General features: G+C 45.1%; 1 protein-coding gene across 1 annotated transcript in view; it reads right to left on the minus strand.

The window, feature by feature from the left end:
- Nucleotides 1-15280: 15280 nt before the first annotated feature.
- Nucleotides 15281-15546, minus strand: part of LOC310771716 (two pore channel protein 2-like) — a gene marked incomplete at its 5' end in the record, with an annotated part of 32842 nt that continues 32576 nt past the window's right edge. The window contains 1 exon segment of the mRNA XM_083631932.1: nucleotides 15281-15404. Within this exon segment, the coding sequence (XP_083488058.1) occupies nucleotides 15326-15404 (79 nt within the window). The 3' untranslated portion in view covers nucleotides 15281-15325.

Genomic DNA, 15546 nt, shown 5'->3' on the forward strand with positions numbered 1-15546 from the left:
CAGCTGGAGTGGGGGCCGGAACTGGCTGAGTAGCTGAAAGGAGTGCTGGCGACGGTGTGAGCTGAGCGGTGGCCACTGGTGCTGGATGGGTGGATGTCGGCAACTGGGGAAGCTGAGGGGCGAGGGCAGCAGTCGGAGCCGGGATAAAGTGGGCTGCTGTGGGCGAAAGCTGTGGAGCGAAGGCTGTGACTGGTGCTGCACTGAATGCTGCTGCAGCTGGGACAGAAGAGAGACGTGAGGTGGGACTGACCTGCACTGGCTGTGGTGCATCCATCTCCTGTGACATGGCTGTCTGGGTGTGGCTGACTGCATGTCTCTGTGGGGCTTGAGTGCGTGTCCTGAGTTCACGCTGGAAGCTGTCGATGCGCTCCTGAACCTCACTGGTTGACCACTCTTCAGCCGCCCTGATGCTGAGCCTGTTGAAGAGAATGGGGTCTGGACAGTACTTAATGAACATCATTGACACTTCACGCCCTGGATCCTCAACGCCACGTCCCTGTCTCTTCAAGCACTCATCCGCTATGTCGATAGCATTGTTCAGTCTAATCCAGTACTCCATCACTCCCTCTCGTTGCAGTGGCTTGGTGTTGTAGAAGTCAGCCATGGGCATTGAGGAGTAAGACAGCTCACCGAAGTGCTGCTTCAGCATGTCAAAGATCAGGTCGGGGGTCTGAATGGGGTCAAGTCTGGGGTTGTGGCGTAGAGTAACCCTCACTACATCCTTTGCCTGCCCCATTAGCTTAGATAATATCTCTTGTGACTGCTGGTGCTTTGGTGTGTTTCTCTTCATAAGGTACACCCCCACTATGTCCACCCACTCACGGACAGAGTATTTATCACTGCTATCACCCCGGAAAATCGGTGGCTCCTTAACATCGGACTGCATGACGAGTTTTACCCCAGACAAATTCAACTCAGAAGGTCTCTGCTCCAACCTAGGCCCTTCTGTTGACATCGACCCACCAATACTCCTATCACCCCGTAGCTGGGTTGCGATAGACTGACCAATCTGATTGGCCAACTCTGAGATGAGAGTACTCAACTCAACATTGGATGCTGTCTGTGGGCTTTGCAATTCACAGGGCGGGACTTGGACACGAGTGGAACAAAATCTTGGGGTTTCTAACCCACCCACCCTAGGTGTCTGAAACTCATCCCCCAAGGACCCACCTCTCCCAAGGCTCGCATTATAGAAAACCCCCCCTTCAGGAATACCAGCCCCCTCTGAACTAGCTGCTGGATCCATGACAGATACAGATTTACACAAAAATAGAAAATCACATACACATATATATTCACACTATTCAATCATTCAATTTTCAACGCTCTCATTTGACCCTTAAAATTATTACTCTTATATTTTTTTTTGCTTTTTTTTTTTCTCTGACCCTACTGTTATTACCCTGCAGTGCCTGCTTTTACTCAGTGTCCCACTCGGGTGACCAACTTTGTGCAAGGGTGAGTGTGATGAGCCTCCCGCGGTGATCGAGACGACATCGATGCAGAAGGATCCAGAAGGTCACGGCACCAATGTAACCCGTGCGTTACGACTGCGTTGTGTTCTGGGTTGTGTGTGTGGTGACACTCAGGAGGCAAGAGGCAGTACTGGGTCTCAAGTTGTTGTTTACTGTGTGACACAGAGCAGAGCCAATGCACAGCATTAGGGTTTGTGTACATATGCGCGGTCTCACTCCCCTCGCTGACATTCTAGGAGACTGTGTTATTTCTAAAATACACAATAATTATAGACTATTTCCTAATTACTAAATCTAATAAAATACAATTCCATTGCATATAAAATTACTAAACAAAATTACTAAATGACCCATGTTTCAATTATTTAACAACTATAAAAATAAAACACATTATAACCACAACATTATTAACATTCAACAAATTTAGATTCACAAATTATATCACCAGGCAACTCTGTTGTGTTACTCTAGCAGCCACACCAGCTAGGCTCAACTTATATAGCTAACTGGTGTGGAGTAGCTACAAGGCTATCAGGCCTACAGCCTTTCATTGCACAGCAAATGATACAAAAACGTTTCCAAAGAAATAAACTCAAAACATCTCCATACCTGTGTGACACAGAGCAGAGCCAATGCACAGCATTAGGGTTTGTGTACATATGCGCGGTCTCACTCCCCTGATAAGAAGAACAGAAGTAGTCAGACGTGAAACACGGAAGTTTATGCTAGTAAATTGGCGGTCTTAGCTCTCTACATTAGCCTGCTAATTCTCCCAGACAACCACATAAAAACGTGGGTTAGCGATCTCAGATCCGCACAGAATTTACACAGGATGAGTGGAATATTTTACAGAACAAGTAGCAACCAGTGGATCACGTTCAGAACACGAATTACGACTTTTAAAAGCATTTATCCGGCGGAGATTTACACAGCACAACTCACCTCGCTGACATTCTAGGAGACTGTGATGGGAGCTGCGCGCATGCGCACGTAATGACGTGCTGCGATGGGTGCGTTTGGAACCACTACACTCTAGAGCACACAAGTAGGAGATTTACAAAGGAAATGGGGTGTTTTGGTGAAATTCATAAGCGGGACCATATTAACCTGTTACATATACACAGAGAGGCCATACATATAAGTTAATTTAGATTAAATAAATCCAAATCACTCAAAATAAAATACATGAAAGTAGCTAATATTACACGAATACTATTTTTATTCTCAGATTTGCATAAAACTATCTCTATTTAGATAGAGAGATAACAAAATAGCCTAGCCAGGTTGAGAACCACCTATTACATGATGTACAATGTGTTGCTGTGCTAGCCTGTGACAGAGACATAGTTTAGCTAACCTCTGCTAATGTTTGCATTGGAATATGTAAATATCTCTGAGTCATATAGCGCCAGGCTACTCACAGTCGGTCTGATCGGTCGTGGTGGGGGGAACATCTTCCTGAACTTCTGCAGGTCCGAGACTGGAGTCTGGAAGTTATCAAACAAAGCAGGCATGAGGCAAAGGCTAGCTGAGCAGAGGCTACATTACACAGTGGAGTTTGTTTGCACCTAAATACATCCATGGTTTGCGCACAGTCCGCTTTTTCCCTATTCGTTTTTCGTTCGTTTTTTAATCAGTCATCCGGGGGAAAAAAACGTCACGCACAGAATCCTTGCAAACTGAGTCCGATGCGTTGTATTATGTTTGTCAATACGAGACAAATATTCGTCATGTAGCCTATCCACATGACAACATGATCAGACAGACAGCCAGCACAGCAGTGGTGATGATGTGGACTGAAGCAGGCGACAGGATGGTGACCATCACTGCGCCTCCGTGTGGGCCTACAGTCACCTTGCCAGCAAGCTGGCGCTGTGGGCCGTCATGTCGAGTTTTGCACCCCCGCCGATAATTGCATCCCCACCACATTTTGGGTCTGTTTTAACTTAAAAACAGGGATGCAAATCTCGGCAGGTACAAACCGCCGAGACTGGCCTCCCCCTCCATAAAGCTAGGAGAGACCCCAGGCATCGAGGTCACCTGTAGCCGGATTTTAAGCACCAAACTCGGCCTCCATGAGCCAGAAGAGAGCCCCAAGCATGGAAGTCACCTCGATGCGGATTTTATGCATCAAAGTCGGTCTCCATGAGCCAGGACAGACCCCCTGGCCTTGATATCACGTCTACCCAGACAATTATATCATTTGTAAACAGTTAAGTTTCCGTATAAATCATTACAATACGTTCCCTTGAGATGGGGATGCATTTGTCGGCGCCGCGGCGGGGCATGACTCGGCATGACACCGGGGCTCTCCTCCCCCGCTCCCCGGGGAGAGAGGGAGGAGAGCGCGGCGGCCAGAGGTGGAGAGAGCCGCCGCCTCTCCTCCGCCGCTTCTGTTATTTTTAAACTGCATAAAATGGTTGCACACCAAGTCCGTATTTTTCGTCCGAAATTGTCGAAATAACGTCAACAACTAGGCTATCCATATTCTACGATAGCTAGATGAGTTTAGCTAGCTAGGTTCGGTGAGTTCAACAACAAGCGAACTGTCATTAGTTTCAAACGAGTTGAAAGCCTCCGCTCTGTAACGTCAACAACATGTAGGATATAAAGATGGCCAAACTCACGTCAGGGGAGGGTTGATAGCGATACGTTGGCTGCATTCGGCTGAACATCGCGGTTGAGGTCGAGTTTAGCTACTGGTAAAAAAAAATGCGACTGCACTGTTGCATTTCCCTGGTGATCCTGACTTGGTCAAGGCTCTCACCCTAACTTAACTAACGGTCGGTAGCGTTAAACCAATCAGAGGCCACCCCAAATTCGAACTCACTCGACCCCGGGAAAAGCCAACTACCCACAGGGTTGCCAGATGGGCGGGATTTCCGCCCAATTAGGTTGGTTTGGGGTGGGAAATGGGCCTTGGGCGGGTTTACACTTACAGGGCAACTTGTTCCCATAGATCTGCCTTTGTTTCCAAAAGCCAAACCACTGATGAGAGAAAGCCGCTGATGGTCTTGAAGACTCCGTCCTGTCCATACTGTCCAGAAGTTTAGACAGACTACTATACACACACACACACACACACACACCACCACCACAACAACAACCATGTCCACACCTATCAATAGTGGTTGGTTGCTGTTTTTGAACTCTGTTATGCTGTAGTATCTTTGTGTGTTTAACTGCCTGTAGGAGCCACTTTCTAACTGTTGTCTGTTCTTTCTAAATATACATGCTGTCTTTCTTTGGAGCGGTCTATAGGAGGCGGTATAGAGCTCTGTGTGTTTACCATTGCATCTTACCAACACCCTGATCATGGATTGATCTATCTGTATCTATACATGTTATGGATGTTTATTTGTTTATTTGTTTATTAAAAGGATCCCCATTAGCTGGACGCCTTGGCGTCGAGCTAGTCTTCCTGGGGTCCATGACAGACAAACATAGAACATAAAACATTCAAATCATTAGTAAAATCATATCAATACATTAGAAACATTAGAAACATACATTAGAAACATAGCCTACATTAGAAACATCAATACTTTCATAACATTAAAATTACATAAAAATATAGCAGTCCTACGGTCATGTCAAAACATTCATAATCAAAACACTGGAAACAATTGCTACCACATATTTGGTTGGTCCTGCAGGTGTGATCGTAGGCTTCTCTTAAAGCAAGCCAGTCCACTGATTAAAGAAATGTTTCCTGGAAGATTATTCCACATCTTCACAGCCCTATAATTTAAAGCTCTTTTTAAGCTGTTTGACCTTGGAAGGGGAAGGGTCATCTGCCCCCTGCTGGCCGCTCTAGTAGCGTGCAGGTGAGTCTCAGCACTGTAGACAATTGTTCTAGAAATAAATCCAGGTATCTGAGTGTTGATGACTTTGTGAAAAAACACAAGTGTGTTGGATGTCAGTCTTTTCTCCACACAAAACCATCTTAGCTTTCTATGCATTTCGGCAACATTGGTCCTCGAGGAGCAACTTAGTGCAAGTCTAGCTCCTTTGTTTTGAGTTATTTGTAACTTCCTTATGAGGCCCCTTGATGCAGATGACCACACACCAGAACAATAGTCTAAATGACAAAGAACCAAGGAGGAAACAATTTGATTAAACAAAACAGAAGGAAGAAAATGAGCACACTTTCTCGCAGCAGCGACTGCCGCTCCCATTTTGCGGACAATATTGTTAACATGGTCAGACCAGGACAATGCACTGTCTAGCCAAATACCCAGTAGCTTTGCCTTTTTCACTTGTTGGATAGGGTGACCCTCTATGATTAGATTAAGTTTCGGATCTCGAGCTAGCTTTAGCTTTGATCCAAATACCATTGTAACAGTCTTAGATGGATTCAGTAAGAGCTTGTTTGTTTTAACCCAAAGATATATGCAATTCAGCTCCTTTGTCAGAGCCTGCTTGAGCTCTGTGCATGTGGGGGAAGCATAATAAAGGGTAGAGTCATCCGCATACATGGTCAGAGACGCCTCTTTAACTGCCAATGGCATATCGTTTGTAAAAATTGAGTAGAGGAGAGGGCCGAGGCAACTCCCCTGTGGAATTCCGCAGTTTAAATCCCTACTTTTTGATAAAGAGCCATTAAAAAAGCATCTCTGTGACCTGGATGTCAGGTAGCTCCTCATCCATGAGATGGCAGAGGGTCTGAACCCATAGTGTGTCAGTTTATCGATTAAAAGGTCATGATCTATCAAATCAAAAGCAGCACTAAAATCAAGCATAACTGCGCCAACAAGCATAGATTTGTCAATTGATGCCAGCCAACTATCAGTCATTTGAAGCATTGCAGTACAGGTTGAATGACCTGAATGACTAATGAATGTTAGGTAGACATATGAAAAAAGGCGAGACACGAACACCGGTGTCAAATAAAAACACATAAACTGGAGCCTTTGCAGTGTGCGAGCTTTATTTATTTTTTCTATTTTTTCATGGATGTTAGGTAGGCTATCAGATACTCCTGCCAATGCCCTGAACCCAGTCACTGTTCTCAGAATTGGAGTGCTTACTGTGACTGCCCATTGCTTTTATCATCTTTATTGCTCTCAATTTCATTATATTACATTACATTCAGTTTCAAGTTGATTGGAATTCAGTTTCAAACTAATACATTCAATTTCAAATGATGCTATTCATATTCAGTTCTTCAATGCAATTATACAAGTTAAACAATACAAATTGAAATGATGTGATTCAAATTCAGTCTGTTAATACAATTGTTCAAATTGAGCAACACCCCAATAATATTTTGTTCTATGAAGATGTCAACAGTGAATATATCAGCGCTTCTGTTTTTATACGCAAACACCATTTTATTGGAGGAAAAGAGTGAGCTAAGAGCTTAGATTAATTTTCCAAGTGAACATTTAGAAAGTGAAGAGCAGAAAACCACTGAAGGTGGAGCGGTGGCCTGGACTGTCATAGAGATGGTGTCCCCTGAGGGAAGTTTCATGTAGACCCTGTCGCGGGGCTGCAGCGTCAGGACCAGACCATTGGAGAAGTAGGTGCGGGGGTCAGCTGTGTCGGTGGGGTTCTCTCTGTTATGCAACAGAAAGAAGTCGTTCTTGAAGAGCTTCACTCCTGTAAATTTTGTGGTTTTGTAACCGCTGGCGGTGAATCTGAAATAGTAGACTCCTCCCACCGGTGCTGTGAAGATGCCTGCAGAAGAAATAATGCAAAGTCTCTATGAAGTGACATCCCACAACATGGTGAACAGATTCATCAACAAGGTTAGCTGTGTGTGTGTGTGTGTGTGTGTGTGTGTGTGTTGGGTCACCTGTATCAGAGCTGTAGGCCCGTCCAGTGTTGGTCCAGACTTTCCTGTAGATCAACGTTCTGTCTCCGCTGAAGGGTCCTATTGTACGTCCTCCATCACCTCCACCCAGAGCGGTGGAGAACGCCACCTTCTGTCTGTGTGTGTGTGTGTGTGTGTGTGTGTGTGGGGGGGGGGGGCAGGAAAAAACACATTCTTTGAAATCTTTGCATACAAAATTGTTGTTCTTGAGGACAGAATCATCTGTGCTTTTGAAATACTGACAATGAATTGTAGGTCAAATTAAGCCCTTTTTGAAAGGGGTGTCTAGCCGACTGCTACGGGGGCGTAGGTCAAGTCGGGGCGCCACCCCACCCTGACTCAACGGCTCAGTGGCGGTGGAGGTCTGTCGATGAGTTCAGCATCTACACCCGGCTTTTAAAGGGACTGGCAGATGACACTCTGATTGGTTGAGTTCATGTTACGCCCAAAACACACCTATGAATAATTAAGGGACTTAGTACATGCACGTACAAGTGGACTTGGACACAACCGCAAATGCACTTGTGCCATGCGCTTAGATCGTGCGCTATCGACAAAATAGGGCCCTAGTCTCCTCACAGAAACATTTCCCCATGCTGTAACAAGTATCTGACGAAGGCAAAAACTAAAATTCAAACATCAATCAATCAATCAAAGTTTATTTAGAGTGCAAAATCACACCGAGGTGTCTCAGTACACTTCACAATAACAACAGAACACTAAAATCAGGTAAAACAATACACAGAGAAATATTACACAGTATAATCATCATCAAATATAGTCTCTATCTCAGTAAAGTGACATATCAAGTAACAATAATCATAGCAAATATGACAATAATCATAGCAAATATAACATTCAATAAAGTACTATTGCAAGTCATATGACTGTGCAATTAAATGTGTTTTGAGCCTGGATTTAAAAATTTCGACTGATGTCGCTTGCCTAACACTGGGTGGAAGCTTGTTCCAGAGGTAGGGTGCCCTGTAGGAGAAAGCTCTACTGCCAGCTGACTTTCTCTTGATTAAAGGGACAGTAAGAAGGCCTGTATTTTGGGAACGGAGGGAGCGTGAGGGGATGTACGGGATGATGAGATCTGAGAGATATGAAGGGGCAAGCCCGTGGAGGGATTTGAACGCTAGCAGGAGCACCTTGAAACATCTAGCTGCCATCAATGTCGCTGTAAGATTTGGAAGATGAAGCTCCGCATGAGGTCTCATATATTTTCATATGAGCAACAAAAAAACCTTCTCTTTACCTGTCTGCAGCTCATCCACCTCCCTATCAGTGTTGGTCACCTTGACTCTGAGGGACGACACTGCAGAGTCTTGAGCTGGAAGCACAGAGACAAAGCACACCAAAGCTTTTATAGATTTGCTTTTGCTGCTGTTGTTGTTGTTGTTGTCTTCCAGTGTGGCTGAAAACATCAAGACAAGCAGCACTTTAACAAGTCAAGTCAACACTGTATATGTATATATAATATATACAATGTATATATATATAATGTATATATAATGTATATACAGAGTTCCTACACAGGTCTGGAAAATCTGGGAAAATAATTGGGTATTTTCCAGGTCAAAGTCGCACAATTATGCAAAAATATTGTTATAATGTCCCAATGTTTCTCACCTCTAATATTCATTTTTTTTGTCAGTGGAGAATAATCTTCATCATCCATGATGAGTTAGTAGAGACAAGACGATGAATATTATGTCAACTGTATTGAAAACCAATCGCATCAAGGAAATAAGGTCTGTAAAAAGTCTGGAATTTTTTAATTGAAACTCTGTAGGAAGCCTATTATAGCGCTTTAAAGAACACAGTGGTGTCCCACCTGAGTTCTTCCTCTCCAGAGCCTCCACCTTCCTCTTCTGCAGCTGGGTGTCTGTGGCTCTATGGTGGGTGTTGGAGGCGCCCAGCTCGGCTCTGAGAGCTGCTGCCTCCTTCCTCTGCTGCTCCACCTCCCTATCAGTGTTGGTCACTCTGTCTCCGAGGGACGACACTGAAGAGTCTTGAGCTGCAAGCAGAGACAAATCACACCAATACTTCTATGGGTTTGTTTTTGATGTCTTCAAGTGTGACCAAAAACATCCTATTAATTTGGGCATGGGGCTAGAAGAAGAAGAAGAAGAAGAAGAAGAAGAAGAAGAAGAAGAAGAAGAAGAAGAAGAAGAAGAAGAAGAAGAAGAAGAAGAAGAAGAAGAAGAAGAAGAAGAAGAAGAAGAAGAAGAAGAAGAAGAAGAAGAAGAAGAAGAAGAAGAAGAAGAAGAAGAAGAAGAAGAAGAAGTTCTTAAAATGTCTTAACATTTTGTGAAGCTGGAACCAGGAAATGTTTGGTATTTTTACTTGATAAATGAACAGTTAATCGATTATAAAAAATTCTAATTAATCGATTAATCACAGAATAGTTTCAGCACGAGTAAATATGGCATGAAACACAACAAAATAATGTAGCCTACCGGCTTTGGGATCAACTCTATTATAATGAAATGTCTCCAGAGACGACAGTTTTTCAGTAGCGGTGCTCCACACAGTATTAGGTGTGAGCACCAGCTCCCCCGGGGAGTCCCACCTGCTTCCTCCCTCTCCAGATCCTCCACCTTCTTCTCCTGCAGGCGCAGTTCAGTGTTGGTGGCGTTCAGCTCGGCATTGGCGGCGGTCAGCTTGGCTCCGAGAGCTGCTGCCTCCATCCTCCGCTCCTCCACCTCCCTCTCGGTGTTGGTCACTCGGTCTCTGAGGGACGACACTGCAGAGTCTCGAGCTGGGAGCACAGAGACAAATCACAACAAAACTTTGATGGATTTGTTCTTGTTGTTGGCGTCTTCCAGTGTGGCTGAAAACATCCTCAAATTTAAAGGCAGACAATCCAAGTCAGACAAGTCAAGTCAACGTTTACTGTATAGAGATCCTACGTTCCTACACAGGTCTGGAAATGTCAGGAGATGTCTGGGGAAAGAATTGGGTATTTTCCAGGTCTTAACTGTTGGGGGTCGCACCCACCTGCATTCTCCCTCTCCAGCTCCTCCATATTCTTCTTCTGCAGCTGCAGCTCAGTGTTGGAGGTGCTCAGCTGTGCTCTGAGAGCTGCTGCCACCTCCTCTCCCTTCGTCACTCTGTAGGACAACACTGAAAACAACAGGCGCTAACACTTTATTTGGACAGCTTACTGAAATTGAAAAAAAACTAAGGCACTCCATCTTTAAGTGAAATAATATTATAAATGTAGTCTTTGAGTAGATCAAGCAGATCAACGAGTATTAACTCCTCAGGGTCTGACAGTCTGAATATAACGGGTGGCATTCCACCCAACACATAAAGCCCCATACATGCATACATGCCAAAGAAATGTGAATCTACAATAAGGCATAACAACAATAACAAATACTATTATAATACTAATATAATACAATAAATAAATATCGTATACAAGAAAACAAAGAGATGATATATATCCTAAAAAAGACTTGACTCCCCTTCCCCCTGTCTCTTTCTATCATAAGATTGTTCAACCATGTTGTTATTATTACTACTACTGTAATTGCTATTCTCGTGTCAGCTAGATTTAGCTAGACATTCTGTGAAGCCCTCTGAGACATGCTTGTGAATTATGGCTATACAAATTAACTTGACTTGACTAACAATAAGTTAGAGTGAGTGCATCTGCACCAAAAAAGGAAATTCCATGAGGCTCAAGTGTAGATAAACAAATCTCAATTTGACAATGAATGACCTGATCACCTGTAGAATGACCAAATAATAAAAAGCAAGTGTTAGAGTCTATTGCAAATCAAAATGGCCATGTATAAGGATTAAATAAACATAATACAAAAATGAGTAACAGTAAAATGTACTGTATAGATTGATCACTGGACATTAAATGTACATCCTGTACCCCCCCCCCCCCCCCCCCCCCTCCACGTAGGGCTCGAGGGTGGTATCCACGTAGGGCTCCAGGGTGGTGTCCACGTAGGGCTCCAGGGTGGTATCCACGTAGGGCTCGAGGGTGGTATCCACGTAGGGCTCGAGGGTGGTATCCACGTAGGGCTCGAGGGTGGTATCCACGTAGGGCTCGAGGGTGGTGTCGACGTAGGGCTCCAGGGTGGTGTCCACGTAGGGCTCGAGGGTGGTATCCACGTAGGGCTCGAGGGTGGTGTCGACGGAGGGCTCGAGGGTGGTGTCCACGTAGGGCTCGAGGGTGGTGTCCACGTAGGGCTCGAGGGTGGTATCCACGTAGGGCTCCAGGGTGGTATCCACGTAGGGCTCGAGGGTGGTATCCACGTAGGGCTCCAGGGTGGTGTCCACGTAGGGCTCGAGGGTGGTGTCCACGTAGGGCTCGAGGGTGGTGTCCACGTAGGGCTCGAGGGTGGTGTCCACGTAGGGCTTGAGGGTGGTGTCCACGTAGGGCTCGAGGGTGGTGTCCACGTAGGGCTCGAGGGTGTTGGCGACGTAGGGCTCGGGAGGGGTGTTGTTGTAGGGCTCGGACTCGCTGGTGTTGTTGGCGGCGACCTCCTCCTCCCCGCCCAGCGGCGCGGCCTGCGCCCCCGGCTGGGACCCACAGCACAGCAGCAGCAGCAGCAGCAGCAGCAGCAGCAGCAGAGACACAGCAGGATCCATCCTCAGCTTCCTCACTCTCTTGAGGCTCGGCTCTGCCTCGTAAATACCCCTCGCCGCTGCCTCCCTCCCTCCTGGCTTCGCCCCCTCCCTCCCTCCCTCCTGGCTTCGCCCCCTCTCTCCCTCCCTCCAAATATCAAAGGTTTTTGATATACCAAATCAGAGCAGGACCGTTAACATGGTCATACATACAGCATATGAAACCCGAATTGTCCCCGGAATTTTTTATTTCATAGATAATAATAACATTGGATATTTTAATGGTATATTATTGACTGCCGTGTTCCAGTTTTTAATTTCAGAAATCTGGTCAGCTTATTTTAGCCAGCTCTGACCACCCACTCTTGGGGGAATTTGTTCTTCTCCCCTCTGGGCAGAGACAGAGGTCCCCCGGGGTAACGTTAATCATTCATTTGCACTAGACCTTGGCAGCACTGCTCATCAGAACTTTATTATGGCTATCATTCCAATGGTTTTGATACTTTAACCAACAGATACATTTTCTTTGGTTGTTTGTTGTAACTGTTGCGATTAATGTGATCACATGTCCTCTTTTATGTTGTGTTTTTGCCCCTCTACTGTAAACCAAATGTCCCCCTGAGGGACGATAAAGATCTGATCCGATCTGATCTGAACTGAAGTGAACTGAACTAATGTGGTACTCTTGACCGCCGTGTTTGTCTTGGTTACCCTCGTGAAACTGTTTGTAATATTGTTGTGCAGAGTTCAAGTTTCAAGTGCTGCCCCTTTGCCGTGTCCCGTGATCTAGGTAGGGGAATTTCACCAAAAAGCAACGCTTATTTATTTTGCACCTGATCTCACACATATCCAAAAGCTGTAAACTGTTTTGTCGGCATTTATTTAGTTTGACAGTTATTGAGAATTGTTTTGAGTTAAGTTGTGGACCAGTGATGTCATTCATGCACAATATTGATCCTCTATGTCCAGAGGAGCAGGGGCACAATGTGCACTGTGGAAGCCAAGTGTGTGTGTGTGTGTGTGTGTGTGTGTGTGTGTGTGAGTGAGTGATTGAGTGAGTGAGTGAGTGAGTGAGTGATTGAGTGAGTGAGTGAGTGAGTGAGTGAGTGAGTGAGTGAGTGAGCAGAATCTTGTTTGGCTACAGCCATGCCGTTGTACGTGCGATCGGGCTGAAACTTTCAGGAAGTGTAAAGAGCACATGTGCGGGTGACCTGACGGAGCCGGATTTTTTTAAAGATTAGTGCAGATCAAGTGCCCTAATTACCTGCCCTAAGGCTGAGGCTATATAAGTTCAGTGACGATGTCATCAGTGATGATGTCATCAGTGATGAACATGAGGTCATCAGTGATGATGTCATCAGTGATGATGAGAAAAGTGAGCCCTGTCTCATGTTAACAAAGGTACAAGGAGAACATCCCAACTTGTTTCTGTGCAGTTTATTTAGCTCTTTTTTCTCTCAATACAAAATGCATTTGAATTGTATTTACAAAAACAACAAAAAATAAACAAAAACAACAACAAACAAACAAACAAAACAAACAAACCACCAGTTTAAAGATCTCTGTTTATAATAAATAACAAACACACTGACAAGAAGCAAGCTTTCATTCCCCTTTTAGGTCAAAATTGAATCTCACTTAAAATAACACACTGGCTTTACGACAAATGCTAACAATTTCTGAAGACTGTGTGGTTTGCATAATGATACCATCCACCAAAATACAGCCACGATATTAGCATGCACCCCAGTGACCTCAATCCTGCTCACACACACAGAGGGGAAAGAGGCTATAACAAGCTTTCATTTTCCACTAAGTCCTTAATTAGGGAGATCCTGCACTGAGTACATCCAGTGAGAGGGGAGAAAATACAAAAATAAAATACAAAAATACAAAAAGACTTCAGAAGTACAATGTGCTGAATCTTTGTAAACAAGCACCATACATTCAGGCAGTGTCTCGTCATAGACGCGCGGATAAATGGATCAGCATGGGGGAAATCCTTTCCCAGCCAGCATAGTTAGCATTTAGCTGCTAGCCCAGCCCAGGCAGACAGGATCGGGATTCAACCACCGCAGTAAACGCACATCTGTTCTGAACAGACGTCGTCGTCGTCTATGTGCTCTTGAATCCCCAATCCTGTAGTGTAGAGCCGCAGCACCGTCTTTTGGTGAGTCAGCCCATTGAGATATATGGGGGTTTTTCCCCCACCGTCGTCTAGTCTCGCTCACCAGCCGTAGTAACATTTTGTGGACGTTCCCACACAGACAGACTGTATCTAACGGCTATTCTAGACCCAATCGCCATGACGTTGCGTTAATAACAACAGGGACTTCCGGGTCGACACCTGATTTAAATTGTGGAGATATCACAATTTGTTTATTGTTTATTTCTGTTGTCATTTTCAGCTGTGATTGTAATGTTAAAGGTATAAACCCTAGTTAAACACGGTGGTGCGACCTATCTGACGTTTGGTTGTACTTATTTTATGTAGCTAGTTACTATGTTGATCAACCAAATCTCCCCAACAGTGACATCTCACCGCCGGTCGGACTAGCTGCTAGTTTTGGGTGAACTCAAGCTGTATTTTTTAAAATTCTGTGGCCCACTGGGTATATTAGGTCTCCAAACCAGCGTTGATTCACAGCCGTCCCTAGCATAGCTCAACTAATCAAGAGTATTTCTGTCTCCACAGCGGCTCTGCCTCTGACAAATGTTTGTAGAGCTAGAACTCCAATCTGCGCTTTGCAGTGGTTTTACTGATGAAGTACATGAGAAATATCTGCTTCCTACTGGATTCAGTGGTAGCTACATAGTAAAGTAACAAGTAAAACAATATAAAACAAACTAGTAGTAATTTAGATCACTAGGCATTTCGCGCGCTCTGCGCGGGTTTGCTCGCTCAGCCGCTGCGCGGCCTCGCCCCGACATGCAGGTCGCCGAGCTGGCCCCGCAGCTCGCATAATGCAGCTCGGCTGCTGCGCGGCCCCGCCTGCCCTATTGGCGCGCGCGTGCGTCTGTGTGTGTGTGTGTATTGCTCACAAAATGTTATTGCCCTTAAGTTTACATGCGCGCGGGTGTGTGCGTCATAAGATGATTTTGCTCTTATGGCATCACTGATGACATCATCAGTCTTATTACATCACCGATGAGATCATCAGTGATGTCACAACGCCTCCTATGACATCATCAGTGGGACAAGAATGGAAACAAACAGAACATTGCCCACTTGCTCCCTTGTATAATAATAAGATAGATAGATCGTGATATTGTTCCATCAGCGCAGGTGATCTTCTGACACACAGTAGGCAGTCATCAAACTTATGGTTCCTCTGTGACTGGGTACTGGCAGACAAGTGCTGTGTGTGTGTGTGTGTGTGTGTGTGTGTGTGTGTGTGTGTGTGTGTGTGTGTGTGTGTGTGTGTGTGTGTGTGTGTGTGTGTCACCAGTGCAGGTGCAGGTGAGGGTGTTGGTGTAGCTGACTGAGTAGTTCCTCTTCTGTCGGCTCCTGGACCTGCTCTCTGGAGAGAGAGAGAGAGAGAGAGAGAGAGAGAGAGAGAGAGAGAGAGAGAGAGGGAGAGAGAGAGAATAGGAATGATGAGTCACTTAACAGACTTAATAGTCATAGTCTAATTAAGCCAATAAAGATCCAAAGTCCCTCCC

Source organism: Poromitra crassiceps, assembly GCF_964638095.1.
Source record: "Poromitra crassiceps genome assembly, chromosome: 2".
NCBI lineage: Eukaryota > Metazoa > Chordata > Actinopteri > Beryciformes > Melamphaidae > Poromitra > Poromitra crassiceps.